Genomic DNA, 12,922 nt, shown 5'->3' with positions numbered 1-12,922 from the left:
CAGTATGGAGCTATAAACAGCCAGGCCCCTGTCAAGTAAGTAATGCGCACCACAAATGAATGTCTGTCAACGGAGTAACAGATTTGCTAGAGAGGTTCGTCGTCGAGACAACCACGATGGTGGGAGCCAGTGTACGGCTGGTGTTCTTGGTGAGTCTCTTCGGATGCTGCTAGTCTTAGGATTAAATGGAAGTTGGATAGAGTACTATGAGTCGGAAGGAAGGCTTTCGAACGCCAAAGGAGACCGGATGAAAGAGAGAGAATGCGCTGGCGGGTTAGGACGTGCCGATGCAGTGTGAGATGTGACACTGTGATGCCCTTCACCCCAGTGCCAGTTCGGCAAGCAGCGACTGTTACTGCGTCACGAGCCGCGTGCACTGTCAACCATCGATCTCTGGACTCAACGTCTTCCACGCCGTCAGGTCTCTCTGCATCTGCACTCGTCAAATATCTGTACTTTAGTAAGCTGAAATCCTTGCACGGCCTTGACCCCATACTGACAACCGGATTTCCTAGCGTCTCCGTGTATACTACCAACCCCTTGCCATAATGCCATACACATGTAACGGCTGCACCGCTACCTTCGCACAACGCGGACCCTATCTACAACATCTTCGGCAGAGTGAAAGACCTGCCTGCCAGCTCGCACGCCGGCAACACGAGGAGTCTGTACGACGACCGACTCGTCAGGCTAGCCATCGGCGAGCCGCACATTCACGCTCAAACAATCGATCGCGTTCCTCGGGATCCAGGAGCAACGGATCCGCACCTGCATCGGCCGCAACTGAAGACCTTGACGCAGATGATGAGGACGAACCCATGCCATTTGAGGGCGATTACTTCGGTGCTGCGGGTGACTATGCTGGTGGAGATCTTCCGTTTGGTGACGAGGTTCGCGTCGACATCGATCCTGACTCCCATGAGCCAGCAGAGGAGTCAAGTGATGACGACGCTGACGACGACGACGACGCTGTCGGGCAGGATGTTGTCCAGCCCACAATGGAGACCGAGCGAGATGGGCATCAGCTTCCCCCTGCACCTCTAGGTCGTCGCACACCCGAACCAACTTCCACTGCTCACTCAGAAGCCGGACACGAACCTGCTACCCAAGACGGACAGGGTGTTGCAGCAGGCCCGGGTGGAGTCGACCCCGCAGAGCATACGCAGATCCGCGAACCACCCGAGCACATCGTCCCATTCGGTGGCGAGGCTGGCAAGCCCTCTCAACCAGGGCAGCTACCACGCTCTGGCTACACCTCGTACGAAGGCAAGGTTGATCCAGATGCAGTTAATCCTTATGCACCATTCGCTTCACGTCTGGACTGGGAGATTGCGCGCTGGGCTAAACTTCGTGGGTCAGGGTCAACTGCGTTCTCCGATCTTCTCGCTATCGAAGAGGTCTGTCCCTTCTGTCAGTCATGCTCTATCCCAAACTCATCAAGGGGTTCTTACTAGGTTCGCGAACTGTTGGGCTTGTCATACAAAAATAGCGACGAGCTGAACAAGATCATTGACGAGGGGCTTCCAAACCGACGGCCCGCATTCCACCGCTTTGAGGCATGCGTCGGAGGCGAGCACTTTGAGATGTTCTGCCGTGACATTCTCGAGTGTATCCGTGCGCTCTACGGTGACCCCGAGCATGCGGCATATCTATGCATCGCGCCAGAGCGCCACTATGCTGATGCGGACAAGACGCTCCGCTTGTACCATGATCTCCATACTGGAGAGTGGTGGTGGGCGACACAGGTGCATTCATCTCTTCGATCTCCTCAAACTTCACTGAATGTACATGCAGAAGATACTCGAGAAGGAAACGCCGGGTGCAACAGTTATTCCCATCATCATATCATCAGATAAGACTCAATTGACAACGTTCCGAAACAAGACTGCATACCCAGTCTATCTTACGATTGGCAACCTTCCGAAGGAGATCCGCCGCAAGCCGTCACATCGCGGGCAAATTCTCCTCGCTTACCTTCCAACGAGCCGCCTCGAACATATCAAAAACAAAGCAGCCCGGCGTCGGACTGTGGCGAACGTCTTCCATGCATGTATGTCGATGATCATGGAACCTTTGCAGAAAGCTGGTGTAGAAGGTATCCCCATGACCAGCGGCGACGGTATACAGCGGCGCTGCCATCCAATCCTCGCCGTGTACGTCGGGGACTATCCCGAACAAGTCCTCGTAACAGGAACATACACCGGCGAGTGTCCAATCTGTCATTGCTCTCACGACGACCTCGGGGCTTACCCATGCTTGTCCGACTATCGCGATGTCGACGAGGTTTTCGCCACTCTAGGTCTCTATGGTACAGCCGATTACAACAAGGCTTGTGACGCCGCCGGCATTAAGCCAATCCAACATCCATTTTGGGAGAACCTCCCTTACGTCGACATCTATCGGTCGATCACGCCCGACATCTTACATCAGCTCTATCAAGGGATTGTCAAACATTTGCTTGCTTGGCTCACCAGTATTGTCGGCGAGGACGAGATCGACGCGCGGGTTCGGCGACTACCACCTAACCACACCATCCGCATATTCCATAAAGGAATCACCGGCTTAACGCGTGTTACAGGTACTGAACACAAGCAGATGGCACGGTTCATGCTTGGCCTTCTGGTCGATGTTCAGCTGCCTGGTGGTGAGTCAGTCGCGGACCTGTTCAGTGCTACGAAAGCCCTTCTGGACTTCGTGTATATGGCGCAATACTCGGTCCATTCAGGCGCAACTCTGGCTGCACTCGAGCGCTCACTGTCCGAATTCCATGCGAATAAGGACGTCTTCATCCGGCTTGGCATACGAGATCACTTCCTCCTCCCGAAGCTTCACATGATGACGCACTACGTCCGCGCGATCAAACTCTACGGTACGACCGACAATTACAACACAGAGTCCACCGAGCGACTCCATATTGACTTCGCGAAAGAGGCCTACCGTGCAACGAACCATAAGGACGAATTCCCACAAATGACGAAGTGGCTCGAAAGGCGCGAGAAGGTGCTGCAGCACGCCAACTACGTTGAATGGCGTCTCCTACGAGTGCAACGTGAGCAGCATGATCTCATCGCTGCCCGTCAAGAGATACACTGGCGGCCGCCAGATATGGCGTGTCCGTTACATCATCTCATGGCGAAGCATCCTAGTCGAAAGGCAGTCCCTGTCGCCGAGCTTGTGTCTTCTCAGGGCTATGGCGCAACACATCTTAGGGCTGCTCTTGCTCGCTTCGTGGTGGAGTTCAACAATCCAGCTCTAACACGAAACGAGATCGAAGCTCAGGCACACCACGTACGGTTTCCATTTGCGACTCTACCTGTCTTCCATAAAATCAAGTTCCGCAATCTTATATAGTAAAGGAGAGTGGTCCCGCTTTTGGACGCCGGCGCTTCCGCTCTTTCCGTATCCGGTAGCCTAATCGTCTCGCTTATTCTGTTCTGCTCTCCGCACTCTCCTCCGCACAGCTGAGGGCGATGCTAGAAGACCCCGCGTGCTCTTCACCTTCCAACTTGCGCATGGCGTCGACGACAACGTTTTTCAGCGCAGTAGAGGCGGCGGGGGGAATGGCGAGCGGTGGGCGACGGCGGGCGAGGACGGGCGAGGACGAGTGCCAACGGGTGAGTGCAGATGCACGCGAGCAAGCCCACTAACGCAGGCACAGGGTGCGGTGATGTGGATCACATCGTGCGCGGCGACTGCGAGCAGGCATGGCCGGTGTCCCACACACAAACACAATCGACGAGTGCAGCACGGCCACCGCCACGACGACGTGCGCGGAGGAGGACAAGCAGCTCGGCGGGTGCGTATTCCGCCATCTCCACTTTTCTCCCCTCCGGTACACGAACGAATAGCCATACAGACTGCCGAAAGACAGATGGCGGGCGGGCGGGTGGACTTGCGGCAGGAGAGCGAGCGGGCAGGCGACAACACACACACCAACTGCGAGTGTGCAAGGCTAATGCCCAGCACCCAGACACGGCCGGCGATTGCACACGCAGGCAGGAAGAGAGGTACGGGTGCGGATGGGTGGGAAAGCGGGCGGTGCGGTAGGAGAGGGGACGGGCAGGAGGGCATATGGGCGGGTGGACGGGCAGGCGGGCAGGTGAGTGGACGAGCGGGAGGCCGGCGAGTATGCAGCTCAGGCTGACAACCGGACAGCACGCGCATAGACCACCCGAATAAGCGAGGACAGGGCGCCGCATACGACACACGCCCACCGCGAACGCGTAGGGTTAATGCCCAGTAGGTACACACGGTCGACGAACGCGCACGCAGGGTGGTAGACAGGCGGGTGAGTGGGCACAAGCAGCCGAGCGTCGGAGCGGGCTGGCGTGCACGCAGGCGGCCCCGACGCGCACGGCAACCGCGACCAATTCCCAACACACAGGCGCAGCCGGCGAACGGGCCGCGCGCGTGCGCAGTGAGCGAGAGACGGGAGACAGCGACGATAGCCAGGGCCGGGACGTGAGCGTGTAGGGCCAGTGCCCACATGCAAACACGGCCGATTAGTGGGCGGCCGGACAACCGGACGGGCAAGCGCATTGGCGAGGGGACAGGTCACAGCACATACGCCGACCGCGAGCGCGCCGGGCGAATGCCCAGCATGCAGACACCGCCGGCGAATGCACACGCGGGCAGGCGCGCAGGCGGGAAAGCGGGTAGGTAAGTGGGAGGGCGAGCGGACGGGCGGGCAAGCAGGAGGACGAGCTAGCGGATCGGCGAGAGAGCATTGAAGAGACGGTCGAGCGAGCACTGGCAGGAGGGTGAGCGAGGACCGTGGGCAGGGCTGAGGCGCGTGCAGCATATGCAGACCGCGAGCGTCATGCAGACACAGCCGGCGAGTAAACGGCCGACAGCGGGTGCTGTCGCGGCACGAGCAGGGTGGAGATGGGCAGAACCCGCCCACCCTGCACCCGCGGTGAGCTAAGGTTCAACGCCAACACCCGCGGTGAACTCGGGTCGCGTACGGGTATAGGGAGTTGCTGCGTAGCTCAATCATGTTGTATTTAAGTCCATTCTGCTCGACTGAGGCTTCCAACGACTGGCACGTCACCCGGCACTGCAGGTTAGTACTGAGCGAGTCTGGCGCCGACGACGGATGTTTTCAGCGACGCAGGATTACCTGTGCGGCGCACGGGCAGCCTGCTAGTGTCAAGTATCACGGTAAAGAGACCCTCGATTCGATCCATGCGCGACCTCGTCAAATAGGTCAGAATGATGAAGTGCTCATACCGGCGCGCTTCGACACCGCACTCGTACGTGTTCGGCAAAGCGAGAACGCAGAAGCTCGCAATGGCCTTGCTGGTATGATTTCCTCTACTTTGGTCTCTAGCAATACTTACATGTATGTCCGATGTTGTGGTAGATATGCGTGTGGGACGGGTGCGGGTCATCTTCTCGATCCCCGAGAAAGCATCACCCTTGCTCTTCTCTTCTTCCACAAGAACGCGCAACCCGGAATTACCACGACATCTTGTCTACGTCGAGTGGCTGTCGAAATTCGCCGCTGCTCCGGACCCACGCTACCAGATGTACAAGGTGACGACACTGACGGGTGCGGCGGCAATCGGGTCGGTAGTTCCGCTCTCACTGATTGAACGGAGTGTTCATCTCAATCCGAAGTGGGGTGGGCCAGTACCTGTACATTGGACAAGCGAGAACATTTTGAACGAGTGCGCGACATTTTACCTTAACCAATATAAAGATTCCCATAGCTTCTACAACCTGTACTAGTAGGGCTTTATTACTACGTCAAATACGAGGAATGAATTGATATTACTACAATTGGTGCGACCATATGCAACTATTCGTCGTATTCTGTGGAACTCGAAGAATACCCCTCTGTACTGTGTAATTCCGAGGGAGGGTTTTTCCTGATGTGAGGCTCGGCTGGACGATGCCAAGGCGACATTTAGCGATGCAATCGACTTATCACAGGCCGGCGAACCCTTCTTCCGCCCTCGCATGTTCCACCTGGCCATCACAGGCAGCGAGACAGTGGACCCGGTTGAGAGGCTTACGGCGAGTTGTCAATGGCAGTATGCATGCCTGTGCTGACAGACTATTAGGTGTGGATCGTCGGCGACACCGATTCACAGTATTATTGCAGCAACGCGATCCGGCAGCACTGCATCGACGAGGGCCGCATCTCGTGGAGAACGTGTTTCCGCGAGGCAGCGATCCCCGCCAGCTACTTCCACCGGCTCGCCGAGCTTTCCTACGGCCCAGATACAGCGGCTGCGGGCATGCCAGGGTCGCTCAGGGCAGCCATACAGAACTGGCTGCTCCTCGAAATCCTGGGCAGCATCGGTGGCCATACCTTCCTCTAGAAGGGCTCGCCCATGCAGGCAGTTCCCGCGACACGCCTACGATACCCCTTCTCTCCTGTTTCGGCCTGTAAGGAAGACCCATCGCCCACCCCCCCCTCACCCTACTTTTCTTCCTGCGACACGTCGCCTACGATACCCCTTCCCCCTGACATTGGACTTTTTCAATACTGACAGGTGCCACCACAGCCTCGCCTGTCCTGGGGACGGCCGGGCACAGCTGGTCCCTGGGCGAGCATTATACCGCGGACACCATCTGTTTACCTGTACCAGGATTAGGCTGGGACTTTCTACGGTACTGCATGGACCATGTCGGCTGCATGCCCTTACTTATGCTATGAGAACTATACTCGGGCTGATCTTCGTGTGTATTGGATCGGCCGACCACATCGCTATTCTACTGGCTTACATCGCCCAGCAGCTCCCGGAGCCTGGGTGTGCAGGCCACTGCGAAGACAGCCACGTAGAAAATCATACCAAAATACCCTATATTATTACTCACAGCAGCGATGTACCCATATAGACAGCCAGCCCTACAGATTCTGCCCTACTTCCGACTCGAACTTACAGCCCCGCAGTACAGCCGGCCATCCTTATTCAGAGACGGGAAGCTTTACCACCAGACCATAGACCCATATGTCAGGCTATGCCTGTACTCGCACATGGACACAAGATGGACGCGGGGTGCACCGTGCTCTCATCCATGCGCGGGGGCCGCCTGCGGTCAGGCCAGCATGCGTCGTCGCTGTCACAAACTCACTTGGGAGCTCATAGCATGGGGGGATCGCAGCCCACCTTGAAGCGACACCGGAGGCCCATCAGCCAGGCATGACGAGACCATAGCAGGTCACACCGTAACGGGGACGGCATCAGTTCAGCGGATTCAGCACTAATAGAGCTTTTTCTGCAGGCAAACAGAGCCGACTTACCCTGTGTGTCTGACCAATAAAGACACAACGTAGCGGGTTCCGGTGGACTCGCACGGAAAGCCATGACACCGGATGACACGGCGGCCCCCGCGATCGTAGCTCGTCTCCCTGCGGATGATCGCCACACCCACCGACTGCTGCCCGACGGGCGACGGCACGACGTGTGGGCTTCCGGCGAGCCCAGCGTCGACGCCGCGGTCGATCGTGACTTGCCCCATTGCATCACTGTCAGCTTCCCACATATCGACTTCCAGCGAAGTGGAGCGGGAGGCTGTCTTGCGTTGAGTCGCGAGTGTGCGGGCAAGCCGGTGGGTCAACGGTACACGTACACGTCCTCGCTGCCATGCCCCCGCCTCCATCCTCCCCGCTCGCCGTCCTCCGCACGCGGGCTCGCGCGTTCCTGCCATCCGCCCGCGCGTTCCCAGACAGCTCCGCACCCGCAGACGGGAGGGTTCACGTGCTTCCCGTCTGTACGCGCCGCGCGCGCGCCCTCCCGCCTCCTTGGTGTGCCCACCCCCGCTCGTCGTTCGCTCGCCCGTTTGCCCGCCCGGCGTTCATCGGCCACGTCTGCGTGCTGGGCATTCGCCCAGCATGCTCGTGGTCGGTATGCGCGTGGTGCTCGTCCGCACCGTATCCCCGTCCGTGCCAGCTTGCCTGCCGCCTCGTTCTCCCGCCTCGCGGCGCGTGTGTTTGTCGGCCGTATCTATGCGCTGGGCATTCGTCCATCGCACTTGTGGTTGCCCGTCTGCTCGTCGATCCATCCGCTCGTCGATCCAGTGCTCGCCGTGGTTATGTGTGTCGTGCTGCGTGACGACGCACCCTGTGTTCGCCCACTCACCCACCGCCAGCTCGCCGGTTTCCCCCCTCACTCGTCTACTCACCTGCCCGCCGCCCGTCCACCCGCCCGCCTACTCGTCCGCGCGCCCGCCTACTCGCCCGTCCTCGCGTCCGTGCGTCCGTGCGTCCGCTCGCATTGGGCGCATTCGTCGGTCGTGTTTGCATGCTGGGCAGTTGCCCAGCGCGCTCGCGGTCGACGTGTTGCCGCCCGCCCGCTCGTGCCGCCTGTTCGTCGGCCGTGCCTACACGCAGGGCATTGGCCCTGCGTGCCCGCGGTCGTCATGCGCGTCGCGCTGCACGTCGCCACGTCCTGCGCCTGCCGTTAGTGAGCTCGCGCGCGTGTGCCTGGACTCACCCTGCCCTCGCCCTCACTCTCGCCCTCGCCCTCGCCCTCGCCCTCGCCCGTCCCCGCCAGTCATCCACCCCTGCCCGCCGTCCACTTGTCATCCAGGCCTGCCGCCCGTTCGTCGCCGCGCCCGGGCTCGCGGTGGCTTTGTCGGCTGCGTTTGCATTGCGTTCGCACGCGTGGTCTTCGTGGGTGCTCGCCGCGCGCGTGTGCGTCGTGTCGCTGAGACTGAGACCGTGGGCGTGGGCGAGTCGACCTGGTGGAACTCGAGAGGGGCAGACCGGGCGCTCGCGGGGTTGCCGCTTTTGGCAATACCCGCACGACTGCAGGGCGGGTAGGCGGGTACGGAAATCGCTACCCGGACCCCTACCCGCGCGTACCCCTACCCGCGACCCGCGCGGGTTGGGCGTACCCCTGCAATGCACTAGCGTTGACGCGCCCGAGGTGCCGTTCGCAAGCCGCCAGCTCCCGCCAGCGAGTTACCTTGGCCAAAGGTGAGCACGGGATTGTCTCACATACAGTGGGATACAGCTCACCTGGCATCCTACACGTCTGCCGCGTTGCTTCGCAGGTCCTCGGAACGCTCAAACGCCGCGCGCCTTTTTGTCAGACGGTCGACGCATGCAGGCGGGCCGCGCGCACAGCCGGATAGTGGGTGCGAAGCGCGCGGATATACCTAGGCGGGACAGGGTGAGTGCAGTCGCCCTGCACGACAGGTGGAACCGAACTCACCTCGATGGTACAGCACCGGGGACGATACTCGCACGGCACGATGGCCTCTGCGCTCGTGTCCTGTCTCCCTGCGGGTCATTGCTTGTTCACCACACCGTCTCCCTGCGAATGACCGCCACCGCTCTGCCTGACAAGCGCAGACACGACGTATCGTCGTCCGGCGAGCACGCCCGCGAGAACGTGCTCGACTCAGCCACTGCCTGGAGATCGGCGCGTGGCTCGCGTTCGCGGATCGCCGCGCAACCGATGAAGCCACGGCGGATCGAGTTACGGGGAGCTGGATGCCCGTGCGGCTGTTTGACGTGGCGGGTAGTGAGAAGGTGGCGCGTGCGGATGGCCGGAAAGCGCGCGAGGCTGTCTCGCTGAAGGTGAGTACGACAATGATGAATGCATGATTGGAGACTTACGTCGGTGCCCTACTCATCTGCCGCGTTACTTCCCAGGTCTTCTGTGCACTGGCGACCCGAGGGACACGCCCGTCGGGCGGTGGACGGAGCGTGTCGATCTCCAGCAGGCCGGGCTCGGGCGTGGGGCGAGGGCCCCCTTGCTATGCGGGCGTGAGTACTTTTCGCGCTGCGTGTACAGTGAGAGACAACTGACCTTGTTTGAAATAGCTGCTCGTCCGGGGATCCAGATCCCTTGGTAGGGAGCTGGCTGGTGGAGGCGCGACAGAACGCGTCACTGGAAAGTGACGTCCGAGGGAGGAGGAGGATGTCGACGTACGGGCGAGTGGATCCCGAGCTTTGAACACGAAGGATGGACGCCCGCGGCGGCGCAGATGCGGCGGAAGCATTCCGCAGTCTGCCATGGGTGCTTACCACGAAGAGGGCCGTGCGTCGACTCGTTCACAGGCCGAAAGGCTGCGCGGCTGCATGCGACGGTTGCGGCCGCCAAAGCAGACAGGCGGTGTCAATGCCAGGTGGGCTGGGTCCGGAGGCGTGAGTGAGGTGGAGAGAGCGGGGTGCGGAACTGCATGCTGAGCCGTACAGGTGCTGTTCTCACATGGTGAGTAGTTTCGCCCTGCATGCACTGAGGGAGAACTCACCTAAGATGCGAAGTTTGCTCGCCAGCGCCCATGTCACCGGGGATCAAGATCCCACTGTATGTAGCCAGGGAACAGCTGGCTGATGAACGTGGCACGCATTCCAGCGATCGACGTTGTGCGGGGGAGGGGAGGGGATTCCGAGCGTTCAATACGCGAGGTCCCGCAGCCTTCGCGACACGCGCTGTGAGTGTCTCCACTGGTTTGAGCAGTGATTCGGCCTCGCGGTGACTGTGCGCGACACACAGAGCCAATCATAAAGGGCGCGAACATGGTGCTGCCCCGTCGGCTGTCCCTCGTCCTGGACTGGGTGACACGCCCATCGAGACTTGGCACCGGTACGACAGACAGGTCCGTACGCGCTGCTCTTATCGGTGCGTCACCCGCTTTCCATGAGCATCAGTACCTCACCAACGTTCCGGGTCAGCTGTAGATGTCCATGATGTTCTGGATATACCATCTACATCGGAAGGCTTCTATAGGTATGTGACCTTCGACGTGGCCGGATCTGGCGCTGGCGTCTCTTTACGGGGGTGCTATCCTATCCCAGCATCCCCGGGCCATGTGTGCTGATTATTCAATCAAGTACCAGCCATTGGTAGGTTGTCACTACCCCCGGCTCACCGACGATCCAAGGTCCACTCGACCCTTCCCCCTGCGTCAGCTGGATACTGGCTACAGCGTCCAGCATTTCGCGGGCCTGCACAGCCTTCCGTGCACCGTCCGTTGTGGCGACTTTCGGACAACCGTGTACGACGCCTCGGCGACTCGATCTTCTGGGAGGTGCCACCCTGGCAGTGAGTCCCAGCGATCTGCGAAGTCCGAACATCAGCGACGGTGCGACTGACTAGCCTTCGTGCCCACGAGGACCTCACCGGACGGCTTCCCGTTCCGCTCGAGCCCACAGTGAACGTCCCGCATGGCTAAGCATGTACGAAACGAGCAGGACGTTCACTCACACTGACCTATCTCGTAGCCACCGCGTCATTGCCCATTGGCGATTGTCGATTCGTCACTGCTCACGCCAGGGTAGCTCGCAGTGAGTTCATGCCACCTGACATGCACGGCCCCGAACTACGCTGACCACATTTGCCAGCGCGCGATCCTCTGACAGGTCAGCAAGTGGGCGCGACGGAGCTACTCCTACCGCAGCGCCCTAGCGGACATACCCAGCAGCGCCGTCCCCCGGGTCGACGTGGGCCCGCCCGCACAAGCCGTCGCAGGGCGCCGACGGCGATGTCGTGCCGTCGTCCAACGTTGAGCGCAAGCGCAAGCGGTTGGAGGGCCTCGTCATCCATCCGAGCGGGTTTGAGCCCTCCATGCCCGAGACAGGGTTCCATCCCGCAGTCGCGAAGAAGCCGACGGAGGACCACCCGCTCGTCGGCACGCTCAAGCAGCCCTGGGACGACCTCCCCGCGTCGGACGAGGTATCCCCTCGCCCGGACAATGGCGAGGGTGGCAAGCAGTTCACACGGAGGAAGTACATGCGCGACCAGGCGGAGTTGGACGCGGCGGAGGTGCTCACGAACACGGATGTCATCACGCACCCCGCGGGCACGCAGGCGGAGCCCTCGCTCGCGGCCGCGGTCTCGCAGCTCGGCCCCCAGGCGGCGTCGACTGGCGGGCAGCGTGGGCAGATCCCGGTGTCCTCGTGGGACACGCCCGAGCGCCAGACGGTGCTGATGCGCGGTCAGCGCGAGGAGAACACGCGGGGCGACGTTGTGCCGACGTACTACATCGAGCGGAAGCGCCAGCGGTCGAACATCGCGGAGCACAAGGAGGAGGGCGTCCTGATGTCGGAGCTGAGCGCGGGCATTCTGTCGGAGGGCCTCGCGGCGGACATGAGGGTGCGCGAGGAGAAGATACTGGTGGAGGTGAGGATCCCGGGCACAGCCCTGAGCCTGCGCGGGACGTGTCGCTCCCGCAGCCGCCGAGACAGGCTACTCGCCAGCAAGATGCCTTCAAGCTCGACGAGGATGGCGAGGTTGACGTCAACTCGGTGGGCAACACGGCCGCGGCCAACGCTGCTGTCCAGCAGGTGCGCGCGGAGTACTTCCCGACGCTGGCGGAGACGGCCTTCTGGCGGCCGCTCCTGAGTGTGACGCTGCAGACGCGCCCGCTCACGACGACCGTCGCCCGGCTCTCGCGCGCGTACGCCCGCGGGACGCCGTTCTACTCCACCGTCGACCCGCACGACCGTAAGTACGGCCCGTCGATGGGCGGGCGCGTCCGCAACATGCGCCTCAACCGCACGCACGAGCTCGTCGTCGACCTCGCGCGCCTGCTCCGTGGCGAGCGCGGCGGACCGCTGGGCATGCGGTGGAACCCGGAGTCGCTCGGACGGGGGATCAACGGCGAGGGCATGGCGGAGCCGATCCCGCTCGAGAAGTGGATGGTCAAGGTCGGCCTGGGCGTGTGGTACCAGCGCGCGGAGGAGTGGAAGGCGATCTACGCGGAGGCGGCGCGTGAGGCGGAGGTAGACGACGCGATGGAGGTGTTCGGCGTAGACCAGCGCGGGGCGCGAAGAGAACACGCGCGACGCTGTCGTGCCGACGTACTACATCGAGCGACGCGTGACTTCTCGAGTCGTAGCGAGTGTCGGAGGAGCCACTTGTCCGCTGCATCCGATTGGTAACGAGCATGACAGCGGAGAACCCGTAAGCATGGCCCTCATCCCCCAGCTGCATTGCGCCTACGTGTGAAGCCTAGCCGA

General features: G+C 61.1%; 3 protein-coding genes across 3 annotated transcripts; all 3 read left to right on the top strand.

Moving 5' to 3' along the window:
* Positions 1-998: 998 nt before the first annotated feature.
* On the top strand, positions 999-5,730 carry B0H18DRAFT_874057 (uncharacterized protein; the record flags this gene model as incomplete). Its single annotated transcript, XM_048040330.1, has 5 exons — positions 999-1,397; positions 1,455-1,745; positions 1,795-3,350; positions 5,147-5,301; positions 5,363-5,730. 5 exons carry the CDS (start codon positions 999-1,001, stop codon positions 5,728-5,730), a joined length of 2,769 nt encoding a protein of 922 aa, XP_047895361.1.
* A 231-nt stretch (positions 5,731-5,961) lies between these two features.
* Positions 5,962-6,326, top strand: B0H18DRAFT_953554 (uncharacterized protein; the record flags this gene model as incomplete). Its single annotated transcript, XM_048042196.1, has 2 exons — positions 5,962-6,003; positions 6,066-6,326. 2 exons carry the CDS (start codon positions 5,962-5,964, stop codon positions 6,324-6,326), a joined length of 303 nt encoding a protein of 100 aa, XP_047895360.1.
* Positions 6,327-7,314: 988 nt separating this feature from the next.
* On the top strand, positions 7,315-12,844 carry B0H18DRAFT_1117410 (uncharacterized protein; the record flags this gene model as incomplete). The annotated part of the gene is made up of 12 exons (XM_048033579.1): positions 7,315-8,202; positions 8,264-8,414; positions 8,774-8,929; positions 9,007-9,125; positions 9,181-9,241; positions 9,303-9,535; positions 9,611-9,724; positions 9,782-9,809; positions 11,186-11,248; positions 11,306-11,323; positions 11,386-12,083; positions 12,137-12,844. The coding sequence occupies 12 exons, from the start codon at positions 7,315-7,317 to the stop codon at positions 12,842-12,844; spliced, it is 3,237 nt and encodes a 1,078-aa protein (XP_047895359.1).
* Between the last annotated feature and the right edge of the window lie 78 nt (positions 12,845-12,922).

The sequence above is a fragment of the Fomitopsis serialis genome (genome assembly GCF_022376445.1).
Source record: "Fomitopsis serialis strain Sig1Antser10 chromosome Unknown B0H18scaffold_20, whole genome shotgun sequence".
Classification (NCBI taxonomy): domain Eukaryota; kingdom Fungi; phylum Basidiomycota; class Agaricomycetes; order Polyporales; family Fomitopsidaceae; genus Fomitopsis; species Fomitopsis serialis.
This window is presented reverse-complemented; position numbering and strand designations above follow the sequence as displayed.